Genomic DNA, 13,643 nt, shown 5'->3' on the forward strand with positions numbered 1-13,643 from the left:
ATTATAGATAGTGAAATTGATTCTAATGTCAAGATGTCCTTTTGTAGATTGGTGTGTAGGAGACAAAAAAGAAAAAATTATTTTACCAGCGCGATGAAGAAGTTTGTCTACAGTTTACACATAACAATTTGCTTGACGCCTACATTTCACTCGAGAATTTCAATTTAATAAATATTCATATACCTTACATTCATGAACGGGATATAGTAAAGTTACCAAAGTGCAATGACCCCTCTGACTCATCATATGGGTAAGCAAGATTTAGAATCACCGGCTATGGATAGTAGGCAACCATCTGAAACAAAAGCCAAAAAACCGCCAAAAGAGATGAACGCAGGGGCAAGCAGTAGCAAACCCACCTCGATAAAAGCAAGTCCTGCTCAGTTGTTTGAAATGATTTCGAAAAATTACGATAATTGGCTGCAGGTGATGGCGAAACAATTTGAGGATGAGGACAATTTTTCACCATTTCCGAAAGAAGATGATCCAAACCCCACTGAGCTGAATCCCATATTTAATTATAATTTGTTAGAAGCGCTTGAATCAGTTTCAAATCAAGCTGGAGAGCGGATCCAAGAGATCACGAATGATGACCGGCAACTGCTAGATGCACCAACTATAGAAACTCCGCATAGTGATACATCGAAAAGACTCATCAAGCATCCCAAAAAGAAGATCATATGTCCTCCTCAATCGCTATTAAATGATAATGAAATTGACTTCATTCGAGATAAAATAGCCCAAATCATCAAACAAAGGGAAGGAGGAGACTTGCCGGCAAACTTTAATTTGTTTGAATCAAGTTACGAAAATAGCCATCTTGATGACAATGATTTGAGCAAACTCCGGAATGAATTTGAAAATGCTGGTCATTTAAATCCCGCCTCGATAGAAATAGAGTTTAGCCCGATTCCTGAATGCAAAATTCATGGATTAGAAGACTGTGACTGTCCCATTTTTGACGAGGTGTATGGATCTTCTCTGTTGTCATCAAACGGTCTTTTGAGAGAGTCGAGACCCGCCGATAGTGACAACGATAGCGAGGGCCCTTCTTGTGAGTTTACATTTGAGTATGATAGCAGTGGAAGACTTCTTCCTACAGGTAACAACATTGAAGAAAAGCTAAGACTGATGAATCAAGCGGCAGAAAAGTTGAAAGGGTTAAAGGATGAACTCAATTTGGGTACCAATGTAGCGAGTAGATATCAAGAAAACAACCCACCCGCAAGGAACCAACAGGATTCACTGCGGGCCCCATCATCTGGTTCGTCGACCTCACCAAAACATAAGTCCAAATTAAAAAGAAAACTGAAACGAGAGATTAGCGACCCACTTGATGACTTAAAGAGATTGCTAAAGGAGAAGCCACAAGACAAATTAGACAGCTCTCGGTTGCGTAACCGCGTGTCTACAACGCCGAGAAACTATTACGGGTTAATCCCTAGTGATAAGTGCTGCTTGTTGTGTCAATATGAAGCAGTATTTGGCATGAAACCTCGATACCTCGTTGGAAAAAAGGCAAGTTAAGTATCTACTTAGTTCTAGATAGTATCTGCTACTTAAATCGCATACAAATAATAAATTGGTAAATGTAGATTCAATTATTCAGGCTTCGTGGTGTGGATGAATAATAATGAATAAAGTGGAGCGTGATTAATCATTTTTTTGAACAAAATTGATTTTCTAGACTACAATGTCAGATTTTTTTAAAAAAAAGTTTATAACCAAATTATATAAAAATTCTATAAAATACTGTTGAAGTGAATTAAAATTGTGTTGAAATTAGAGTCTGTTACAATTAAAATTTCAATTTTTTAGGTTGTTCCCATGGGTTTTCTTGGTTGGTGAAATGACCGTAGGATGCAGTCTTGAAGTAGATTGGTCTGGCCAAATCCAACTCCTTGACAATAATACCTGGTCTCAAATCAAAGTTGTTCTTGATTATTTGCACCAACTCATCAGATGAGTATTTGGAGGTACCGTAAGTGTCAACATAAATAGACAATGGTTCAGCAACACCAATGGCGTATGAGAATTGCACCAAAGCTCTTCTGGCCAACTTGGCATTAACTAATGACTTGGCAACCCATCTGGCAGCGTATGCGGCAGATCTGTCAACCTTGGAGAAATCTTTACCTGAGAAAGCACCACCACCATGAGCTCCCCATCCACCATAAGTGTCAACAATGATCTTTCTACCAGTCAAACCAGCATCACCTTGTGGACCACCAATGACGAATCTACCTGATGGTTGAATATGGTAGATGGTTTTGTCGTCCAACAAGTTGCTTGGAATAACCTTTTTGATAATGTGCTCTTGGATTTCGCTTCTCAAGTCTTCAGTTGAAATGTCATCTGAATGTTGAGTAGAGATGACTACGGTATCAACTCTCTTTGGGATAACAGCACCACCGTCTTTCTCGTATTCGACGGTAACTTGAGTCTTGGTGTCTGGTCTCAACCAAGGCAAAGCACCTGATCTTCTAGCAGAGGCCAATTCAGCATTCAACTTGTGGGCCAACAAGATGGTCAATGGCAATTTTTCATCGGTTTCATCGGTGGCATAACCAAACATGATACCTTGGTCACCAGCACCCAATTCTTCCAAAGCTTTTTCGTAGTGCAAACCTTGAGCAATATCTGGCGATTGTTGTTCAATAGCTACCAAAACGTTACAAGTGTTGTAGTCGAAACCCTTTTCTGAGTGGTCATAACCAATGTGCTTGATGGTGTCTCTGATAATTTTTTGGTAATCCAAAGTAGCCTTGGTGGTAATTTCACCAAAGACCATGATCATACCAGTCTTGGCAGCAGTTTCACAAGCAACCTTGGACAATGGGTCCACAGACAAACAAGCATCCAAAATAGCATCAGACACTTGGTCACAAATCTTATCTGGGTGACCTTCACCGACAGATTCTGAAGTGAAAAGAAATCTTTCTCCTGAGGTAGACATTTGATTAAGTTAAAAAAAGGAATGCAATTGAAATGAGATGAATTTCAACAAAAAGTGCTTTTTTCCAGAAAGAAAGATGGGAAAAACGCTGTTGATTTAAATCTCGATGCTAAAAAAGGTGAAAAAAAAAAAAAAAAAAAAAAAAAGAAAACTTTGTTGGCAGAGAAAAAAAAATAAATAAAAATTTAAACGCTGAACGTTTTCTGTTACGATGAGAGCCACACTCGTGGGACAGCTATACATATAATATGGGTGGTACAACAATGTGACACGTAAATGAATTGTAGTCCCTTGTTTGGACTGTTGTAGATTGACATTATACCTGTTAAACTGTATGGATGATCCATTTACTTCCATTCTAAACGACACACTCGTTTGAAGTTGAAAGTAGACTCGTGGGCAGAGTTTATTGTATTGTTAAACTATTGGTGTTTGGGTGTGTATGCACTCTATTGTAATTATAGATGATCTAAGAAATCGTGACTTTCACATGTTAAACAGAACACCCCAAATATACACACAAAAACCACCATACAATATTTTTTTTATTTTTTCTCTTAAACGACATCGTACAACTCGAACTTTGTAGCTTTTGAAGATGGCTACCACGTTGACAAGAGTGCTTTGAGCATCAGAAAGATTGAAAAGTAAGAAGTATCTTGTACCCAAAATGATGACTTATACCCCCTTTACTTCTACCTGGTGTGAGATGGCTCACCTTTTGCTTGATGTTAGAGGAGAAATTTCACTACAACGTTTACGAATTGTCATGTGTGTCATTTCCAGTCTCACGACATTAAGTTTTATGCGACATATAAACAAACGCGAAAAAAAATAAAAAAAAGAAAGGTGCGTAAGTAACCGACCGCGTAGTTGTAGATTTAATACAAAGCACCTGTTGCAAATCACTTCATCACGATTCAAAATAACTAGCCATTTAGTTGAGCACCTAAGATGGAACTGCTTAACGATAAAGAAAACATGCCTACCGTCCTAAGTGGTCCTGGGGTGGGTAAAGACCCCATCCTTGATCTCAACAGTAATGATGTGGAAAAGCAAGGGGCGTATGAACCATCGCAAAAACAGAGTAATATCTCGATGCTTGGTTTTGACCTTAGTGACAACTTTATGAACAATGTGGCCAATAATAAAGTTGCTGGAACAGACTTAAGTATATTAGACAAGGTGAGAAATAGGTTGCTTGGGGAGAATAAGGAATCACAGCAGTTGGATGAAACTCAAAAACTTGACCAAGATGAAACTCAAATAGTTCCTAACAAAGTGTCAGATAACCAGTTTCAACATTTGCCTCAATTAGAAGTGGACGAAAATGAGTATATCCAATCAACCCAGGTTATAGAGGAGAGAAGCAATAGCAATCTCACACAAGTAATTAACAAAAGTAGGGTCCTTGATCCTACTCAGGTAATCAACAAAAGTACAACTCTTGATCCTACTCAGATTATTGGTGCTAAGAGAATAAAGCCAGCTATAGCAAATTCATCCGTGGTCCCCACACAAGCGATTCGAAGGAATGACTTGCAGAATTTGTTTGTGGAGTCAGATGAAGAGGAAGAAGAGGAAACACAACCAATGACAGCAGAAGAAAGGCAACGCAAGATAGTTCAATTGGCTGAGGAAAAGAAGCAAGCTCGCCTTGAGAAAGAACGAGAGCTATTAGAGCAAGATATGACAAAAGGTTCATTAACTGACGAGGAGGATGAACTCAATAACGAAGCCAATGACACAGTTGTATCTTCGCACATGAAAAGTGATGGTTTATCTACAAAGGAGTTGGAGAAAGCTCAACAGTTTTTAAATATTCAGAAACGTCAAATTGATATCAGGCCCGACTTTGAACGAAAACAAGTGTTTACAAAGGAAAAGTTTTTGGATTTGTTTTCAGAAGATGACGAAGAAGAGGATGATGACGATCTATTTGGTTTGAAGAAAAAGACAACTCATAATGAAAAACCATCTTCGCCTACCATAGAAGAATTGTTGAAATCCAGTCCTACGACATCACCAGTTAAGAATAATGCGTTTGACTTGTTCCTGGTACCTTCAAAGCCAACTCAATCATCTAACCCTTTAGAGTTGTATGCCCAAAGATTGAAACAAGGCTTGCCAAGCTCGCCTTCAAACAATCAACAAGGTAACAATGGTGGTCCCTTGATCAATTTGGATTCTGATTCTGATGTTGAAATTGGACATTCATCTTCACCATTGAGAACGCAGCATAAATCACGGTTTTCAAACCATGCCAAAGAATTGGATGTAATCCCTGAGCTTACCAAAGAACAGAAATTTCTCATTAGACAACGATTTGCAAAGAAAAAGTATCAAAATTCCATACATGCGTCAAAGGATTCGGATAAACATAAGCAGCAAAGTAATTTTTTTAAACAATTACAGAGAAGAAATATTGATCAATTGAAGGTTCATAGGTTAAACGATCCAGAACATGCGTTGATGGAAGAGCTTGAGAAGAACGAAGAGTCAATGACTTCATTATTGGAAAGAGAAATGGAAAGGGTTAGAAAGATCAGAAAGAAAGAGAAGTTGCAGGAAAGAGCCAAGCTGGCTCTATTGGGTAAGACATTGGGAATGAAGATGGTTGATAGTGAAGATGATGGGGACTATGATCAAGACATACCCGAGAGTGATGTTGCAGATTCGGAAGTTCCTGAAAGCGATTTCAATTCAGATAATTTTGAGCAGCCTGGTTATGATGACGACGACGACAATGAGAATCAGGATGTCAAGAACGATTATAACGAGTCATTTGAAGATGATGATGGAGAAGAGAACCGAGTTACTCACGATGATGACAGTCATGAGTTATTCAAAAACTTGCAACCAAGAAATAAAGACGAATCATTTATGTCAACGCAAGGAGGAGATATGCCTATCAAACATGAACCCAATTTGCCGCTGTTCAAGGATCTTTCCCAATCACAAATTCAGTCACAAACGCAGAATCATACACAAGTTGACCAGCCAACTCAAGTTGATACCTCTACCTTGGGTGAGTTGGAAACACAAATCATCAAGAAACAAAGCAATGAAGGTGCAACACAAGCAGACAGAAAGAATGCTGAAGTGACAGACGAGGACGAGGATGATGATATGATAACACCAGCACGTGTCAACAGAGGTCGTAAAGCAATGCGTAACAAGATGATACAAATCAAGGAAGAACCAGAAGACCAACCTGAGAAGCATGAGGAAGACGAAGAGGATCCCGAAGTCATCCAACAAAGAATTAAGGAATATGAACAAAAGATACGAAGAAAAGAATTAGAAGCACGTAAGCGTCGGAAAGAATTGGAAAAGAGTGGTATGAAAACCATGTTCGATGGGGAAGCAGAAGAGTCTGAAGATGAATGGAAGGGGTTAGGAGGAATGGATGGAGAATTTTCCGATGTGGCCAATTCTGAAGATGAGCGAATGATTGATAACAACTTAAATATTGATTTACAGAATGATGAAATTCGCCAAAAGTTTATGGAAGAATATCAAATTAAAGATCAAAAAGAATTGGAAAAATTGTTGGATGATATCAAAAATCATAAATTGATTAAACGAGTAGGGCAGAATAATAATGGATTTGATATTGAATTGAGTGATGAAGAGGATCAATTATTGGCTGCTTATCGTAAACAAAAATTAATTGAGCAACAACAACGATTACTACAGAATAAAAAATTGCAAGCATTGAGCAAAGATGAGAAATCAAAGGCTTTTTTCGATACGATTCAGGATAAGCATGAAACCATTGTGATTGATAGTGATGTTGAAGAAATTGGTCGTGGTGTTGCTAATCCTTTTGGTGGAAGTAAAGAATCGAGTGGAAAGGAAACTACGCCTCATGGTGATGTTAATGATGGGCAAGAAGATGACAAGAATGGTGGATATGAAGAAGATTCATTAGAAAAAGAGGCACCATTGAAACAAACAATCAAAATAGAGGAATCATTTGTGCATAATAAGTTGTCATTCTTGTACCAAAGTGTCTATGATGACGAAAATGATAGTGGTGAGAGAGGGTACAATCGTATACAAAAGTTATCTAAATTGCAGCATGGCATATCAGATGATGATGATGATGGTGTCGAAGATATCACGGCGTTGAAATCAAGGAGTATCCTTCAACATAATCGACAAGTCACCAACATTGATCATAAACAACAGAACCCCCGCAAGAGAAAGTTGGGTCAAGATACACTTTTTGATAATGTAGATGGAAATAAGCAGGATGGTGGCGATACTGACAAAGATGAAGATGAAGACAACAATGATGAAGAGATCAATCTCGATGTGGTTGATGTGGTTGATGGGGATGAGGACGATGAGTTTGATGACGACTTTATGCCAATTTTCAAAAAACCATCAATTACTCAATCATTCAAATCGTTCCAAGAGCAAAAGGGAATGTCCTTCAACAAGAACGGCAAACAACATTTCTCCGGGGTCACAATTAGTAAACAATACAAGGTTGTTTCCGGCTCAAAAGCGTCGATTACGTACATGTCGTCGAAACTGGCCAAAGCCAGGGCCCAGCAACAGCCATCACTCAAGAGCTTTAAAGAACGACAAATTGAGAAAAGTTTACGCAACTCAAGAAAAGAAAGAGGTGAGAAGCATAAGCCGGAGTCAGGGTCGTCTTCTACTACTTCGCTGCGATTGTTTACTAGTTCTGATTTCCTATAGATTGAAAGTTTTAAACTATAAATAACTAGAAAAGTAAATGAATAATTAATGCATAAGAATTAAAAGTTTCGAGTAGAAAGGCTCCTTGTCGCACTGGGTTATTTGTTTATTCACTGATTTATTCAAGCAAACTAGCACTTAAAGCCTCTCGTATTGCATCTTCATTACAACCGCGCATAATTGGATTATTAAAAATTGATGAATCGCCATGATTGATGTACTTTTGATTTCGTAATATTGTCAATTTCGAAAACGATCCACCTTCATTTCGAAAACTATTACTAGTTCCAGTCCTAGTTACATTTGCACTGCCTGATTTACTTCCATTTGTATGGTTCAATTGTGGTGGTATTCGTTTCAATTGGGCTTCATTGGGGATCAGAATAGGTACATGCCGTTTCAACCGTTTTTGTTTCTTCAATAGTCTAATCTTTTCCGGAGTAGGGGGTTTCATAAATGGCTGGGCGTGGTGCAATTGCTGCAGTGAGTGGCGTTGTTGGTTATGCTCATGCATTTTAGAAATAGACATGAAGTTGATGAGATTATGGGTGAATGAAGGTGACGATGATGAGCCAAAAAGTAATGGCGATGGTGATGTAGCGGTTGATGGTGAAGATTTTGTCACCATTGAATTGAGCTTCGACGACGCCGGCGATGATGATTTAATAGGTAATGGAGGCGATGATGTTAAGAATGTAGGTGATTGTTTGGGCAGGGTTGATGGTGTAGCAAATGCATCTCTATTAACAGTAGTAGTAGTAACAGTAGCGGGACTTCGTGAAATTACTTGACTCAATAATTTACATGATAATTTGCCCGATGACTGGCTAGTTGATACTGGATGGTATTGTTGTTGTTGGAAAGTGGTGTCTAAAGTAGGACTCACTGTATGTGGTGTAGTGCTACCGATTGTAGCAATAGGGTTTTTGAAATGGTGATTAGGGTGATGAAGTTGTGTTGCCTGTTGTGGTGATTGATGTTGTGGTTGCTGATCTAGACCTGCATCTTCCTTGTTTTGTCGATAAAGATGAGGGAATGCATTGTGATAAGCTTCGTTCAAGTTCAATTTAGATTTGCGCAAGAACTGATTATACGTATCAAAGTCCAAATTGGAATCCTGGGGGTTGGCAATTTCTTCAATACAACCTTGTTTTTCAGGTGAATAATACGATATGTCTGATATTACTGAGCAAACATCACAATTGTCAAGACATTGTTGTGGCGTTAACGATTTTTCAAATTCGTGATAGAATAAATCGTCATCATCATCTTCATCTAGTCCTTGTGCGCCTCCCATAGCAGTGGTATTTTTAGCACGCTTGGGTAAGTTGCTTATACTGATGAAATGCTTTAGTCGGTTAAATCGCAAATAATCTTCCTGGTAGTCGAGCTCTTTGAATAATTCCGTTTGGTCGATGGATTTGGTTGACGATGTAGGCAAAGAATTGGATCTAGTGTGTTTATTATGCATTAGGGGTGATGCTTGAGGCAAAGCTGCGCCAACTTGTCCGTCATCTGCATTAGGTTGAGAATTTACATTGTATTGGCCGTCTTTGTCAATTGGACCATGATGGATTGAGAAATGCGACTCAATAGTATCAAATGACTGAGATAAACTATTCTTCATCATCTTGTCACTATCTTCAGAAGGCGGTGATGACGAAGTAAACGATGAAGTTGTGTTTGAATGTATTGTTGAATCTTCAAGTGCCACGGGATTAATATTGTAAATACTTGAAAGTCTATACCGTGACTTCTTTTTCAGAATCGATCGTGGTTGCAGTGTTGCATTAGTTGAGGAAGAAGATGCACAGCGCATTGGTTTGAGTTGCAAGTTGGATATCGAAATCATCTTTTTCAAATCAGGTGGTTCTAGTGTTGGAGATGTCGATTCTAATTGGGCGTCATTTACATAATCTTCTTGGTCGAGTTCATCTTCTTCTTCATCTTCTTCCCCGCTCTCATCGTCGATATAGCTATCATCAATATTTATTTGTTGCAAATTAGACGCAAGATCTTGTTCATATTCATAATCGCCATCACTACTGACTTGATTATTGGCCGCCAATTTCAGTAGGATATGATTATATTCAGTATTCAAATTCTCAAAACTAGTTTGATTAGTAATGCAATCATTAATCGGTAGATTCGACTCCAAGTAAAATGATTTCTCATTCAAGGCGCTCAACTGAATCATACATGATTGATTAGTGTTCATCAAATGGCGAATCTCATCGATATCGTAATCATTTTGTAAAAGTTGTTGATTAATGTAGGAAATGTGGCTGATTAGATCTATTGAAGCAGAAGTGGCATCAGTTAGTTTATTTGATCGTGCTTCTATCTCCTCGGCAAATGAAAGTATTTGATCTAATTTCGACATTCGGCTGAGATGAGGTGCATATGTAGAACTGTCGGTGCGTGGGAAGCTATGCTAAGCTAATGCAAGAGTGTTTGAATAATGCAAAAGAACTAAAGAAAGAACGTAGCGAGTGTAAGTGGTGATGCAAAGATTATAAGACTTTATGACTTTCAAAAAAGGGAATGGTTGGAAAGTGATAGATTGATTGATTGATACAAGCCGTTTTTCGTAAGAGAAATTAAATAAAATTCAAATCAAAAAAAAAAAAAATAATTCTTTTTTTTTGTAAACAAAAGATTATGTAATCAAAACTCACTTTTTACACGCCGTACTTTGACATACCACACACTTAATCAATACGACTGTAGTCGTAGTAGTACCATTGGATAAGTATTTATCTACAGAATCAGAGAGACCACTTTCAAGTCATTCAATTATTAACTCTGGAAAGTTACATATGATTAAGCGATAGAAGTGGGGCATAGTAATGGCAGTGGCTTTGTTGTATGTATTGATGTGTATATATTTGTATAGAAGACCTAAATGGGAAACAGACATACTCAATTGAGACACAACGCTACCATATTTATATTTGTTTTAGTTTATTATAATGTACAGACCAGAACTGGTGCTGTGTCGTCAATTTCAGACGACACATAACGACATAGACAAATAAAAAATAGACGACATTCTTCTGTGGACCAATTGTCCAATTTGAGTAATTTGCAGATCCAAACTCCTACACACTCCATGGCAACCAAAAAAGCCACTCTAAATACAAATACAAATACTTTCAAATTGTCAATTATTTTACATTGTGTATAAAGACCGAAGCACATATCGATTTACCTCTCTAGAGACTGTTTCTACCGGGAGAGGACGAGTTAATCTGATACATACAACTTGTGATCAAAAGTTTTCCATGTTTTATCTAAATTAAACATACGAAAACGTAACATTGAACACGTGGACATATTGTTTGCATTCCATTTGATATACTTACCTCAAATCAAACATTTAGGCTGTTTTAGATTTCTTATGTTTGGAACCGTCTTCATCGTCGTTGGAATCTTCACTTGACCTTTTCTTCTTTTCCTTCTTTTCCTTCTTTTCCTTATTTTCCTTCTTTTCCTTACTCTTTAAAAGTTTATTCTCATAACTATCTTCTTCAGGTGCAACATAATCCTTAGCTCTTTCTTGTCTCTTCAACTCACTATTCTCCTCCTGTTGGGCTCTCTTTTCCTGAATCTTTTTCAATTCCTTTTCACGTTTACCAAGGAAATACTCACCACTTTCAATTTGCAAATCAACCTTACGTGGTTGTTGAGCTGGTGGGAATGGGGTATAAACTTTCTTTTCTGCTGCTCCTCCCTTACCCTGTTTATTCTTACTAACCTTCTTTCTGGCAACATTTCTCTTTTTGAAACTAGGCAAGAATCTTGACCAATCTTCATGAGCTAATTCAGGGTTTTTCTGCAATTCTTGTTTGATCATCAATTCTTTGATATAGTATATCGGATGGATGTTCTTCATACAGTCTTCAACTACTCTTCTCACTTCTTTTAACCCCTTGTATGGACCCATGGCACTAACCGTGTTTCCCTGTACCAAGATATAACATTGAGTTAATAATTCCAATGCCTTTAAGGTATTTCCATTGGGTCCTACTAATCGTTGTCTTCGTTTGATAAATCGATCTTTATTGGTGACAAAATTACCAATCTTGATCACATCACAAGCAATATCATCCTGCAAGATCTTGACTGCTTGTGGTAAAGGTACTGAACGAGCCAATAATTTGATTAAATCACGAGCCTTGATAATCATGGCAGGATCAAATGTTTTTGGCGTGGTCTTCGCCGTCATTGATCCTTCAACTAAGTCTAATTCACATCGTATGTGGTGCTTGTCTAAGGCTTTAGTTACATCACTCCATATGCTTCTAAGATATTGTTCTCGATATTTAGGGAAAAGAGTCATAAATGATGATTCTTCAGCAAAATGTAGACCAGAAGCATTGTGTTCCGGCTTGAACTCTTCAATGGCCCACTTATCTATGTCGGGTGTATCCCATGGCTTGTCTCTGTTGTGTGTTGATGGCATTTTAAGAGTAGTTTCTTGTATGTAAGATGTGGTTATCTGAGATGAGATGAGTTCACCAAATTTTTTTTTCTCTTTTTTTTTGCTTTTGACTTTGTTAACTTTGCCTCACAAAGAAAAGAATAGTGAAGGGAGATGAGTATCAAAAGGTATACCTTTAAGCTTTCCCACTACCCTAACTCCAACCTGTTAAATTAAAAGATGCCACTAAAAGGTAAAGACTCCACTATCTCCAAAAAGTCTAATAACAAGATTCAGAAAACCAAGACCAAACCCAATGCAAAACATTCTTCTAATAATCAGCATGTATCTAGATCTAAATCAAAAGCCAAAGCAACCAAGATAAAACTAGATAAGTTGAATGCCGATGTAACTGAATTTAATGAAGTATCACAGTTATTAGCTGAAACATCAGCAATACCAAAAGACAAAAGGAAAGATGCTAATGAAGATAATTTGAAGGTGTTAAAACTGATTAAGGAGGATTATGTCAAAGATAAAGAAAAGAAGAAGAAAGATGAATTAGCTAATGAAGAAATTAAGAAACAGATGCAATTGTTGACTGACATTGGATTGTAAAGAAGTGAAATCGTGAAGACGTGAAAGAGATGAGACCGATTGCTTGCTAGATTGTTGGGACTTGTCTCTTTTCATTCCAAAGGAAGAAACAAATACTATACTACTGATATGTGGTTGCTGTGGTGAACAAAGGTAGGGTTCATCAGCTGGATAGTTTGACACTGGTGCTCAGACTATTAGAAAAGTAAGGAGTCGTGGTGATGGTTTTATTCTCTTCATTGTACTTCAAGTGTTGTGTTGTGACATATACATACTTAATGTAATTTAGAGATGGTGTGGAGATTATAGAGAGATTGCAGTTATTGCATAATAAAAATTGTAAAAATATGTCAATAGAGAAGACAGATGTGTCATACACAAAGAATAGGCTAGAATAGAGCGTAAGTTTACAAAGAGAGAGAGGAGTTAATACTGGAAATAAAACTGTTGTACTAAACGGTTTGTTTTAGTGATTGGCTGTTGTTGTAAAAAGACTGTTCTATTGCATCTAAACTTGGCCTGTGTATGTGTATGTGTATATTTTCGTCTATAGTAAGGCTGTTTTAGTGTTTATATTTTGTATTGGTGTGGTGTATTATATTAATGTATAGAGAGTAATGTATATTCCTAAAGTAGTTAAATTAGATAACAAAGACTATAAATAAATATAACTATAAATATAACTATAAGTATAACTATACCTAATATATATATATAGTTAATATGTAATGTATGTAATGTATGTAATATAATGTATTATTGTATTATTGTATATATATTTGAAAGGGGTAATATATAAATAAATACGCGTCTGTGTGTTCAATTAGAATATGCAGGATTTCCTAATTGGTGTATATTACTTACTATTACGACAGACGCGTCTTTTTAACATTCTCTAAATAATAATACCCATACACATACACAATACAATATACAACATAATATACCTACAAC

The 13,643-nt window shown here is 37.1% G+C and overlaps 6 protein-coding genes across 6 annotated transcripts; 3 read left to right on the forward strand and 3 right to left on the reverse strand. All coding sequences in view use genetic code 12, as the record gives it.

The window, feature by feature from the left end:
- Positions 1 to 225: 225 nt before the first annotated feature.
- Positions 226 to 1,527, forward strand: CANMA_001003 (uncharacterized protein; the record flags this gene model as incomplete). Its single annotated transcript, XM_051812928.1, has 1 exon — positions 226 to 1,527. One exon carries the CDS (start codon positions 226 to 228, stop codon positions 1,525 to 1,527), a length of 1,302 nt encoding a protein of 433 aa, XP_051673389.1.
- Positions 1,528 to 1,798: 271 nt separating this feature from the next.
- SAM2 (methionine adenosyltransferase) lies at positions 1,799 to 2,956 on the reverse strand (the record flags this gene model as incomplete). The annotated part of the gene is made up of 1 exon (XM_051812929.1): positions 1,799 to 2,956. One exon carries the CDS (start codon positions 2,954 to 2,956, stop codon positions 1,799 to 1,801), a length of 1,158 nt encoding a protein of 385 aa, XP_051673390.1.
- A 954-nt stretch (positions 2,957 to 3,910) lies between these two features.
- GIN1 (chromatin-modulating protein) lies at positions 3,911 to 7,669 on the forward strand (the record flags this gene model as incomplete). Its single annotated transcript, XM_051812930.1, has 1 exon — positions 3,911 to 7,669. One exon carries the CDS (start codon positions 3,911 to 3,913, stop codon positions 7,667 to 7,669), a length of 3,759 nt encoding a protein of 1,252 aa, XP_051673391.1.
- Positions 7,670 to 7,787: 118 nt separating this feature from the next.
- On the reverse strand, positions 7,788 to 10,052 carry CANMA_001006 (uncharacterized protein; the record flags this gene model as incomplete). The annotated part of the gene is made up of 1 exon (XM_051812931.1): positions 7,788 to 10,052. One exon carries the CDS (start codon positions 10,050 to 10,052, stop codon positions 7,788 to 7,790), a length of 2,265 nt encoding a protein of 754 aa, XP_051673392.1.
- A 996-nt stretch (positions 10,053 to 11,048) lies between these two features.
- Positions 11,049 to 12,134, reverse strand: KRR1 (ribosome biosynthesis protein; the record flags this gene model as incomplete). Its single annotated transcript, XM_051812932.1, has 1 exon — positions 11,049 to 12,134. One exon carries the CDS (start codon positions 12,132 to 12,134, stop codon positions 11,049 to 11,051), a length of 1,086 nt encoding a protein of 361 aa, XP_051673393.1.
- Positions 12,135 to 12,332: 198 nt separating this feature from the next.
- Positions 12,333 to 12,710, forward strand: CANMA_001008 (uncharacterized protein; the record flags this gene model as incomplete). Its single annotated transcript, XM_051812933.1, has 1 exon — positions 12,333 to 12,710. One exon carries the CDS (start codon positions 12,333 to 12,335, stop codon positions 12,708 to 12,710), a length of 378 nt encoding a protein of 125 aa, XP_051673394.1.
- Positions 12,711 to 13,643: the final 933 nt, after the last annotated feature.

This window comes from Candida margitis (assembly GCF_024628925.1).
Source record: "Candida margitis strain CBS 14175 chromosome Unknown scaffold20, whole genome shotgun sequence".
NCBI lineage: Eukaryota > Fungi > Ascomycota > Pichiomycetes > Serinales > Debaryomycetaceae > Lodderomyces > Lodderomyces margitis.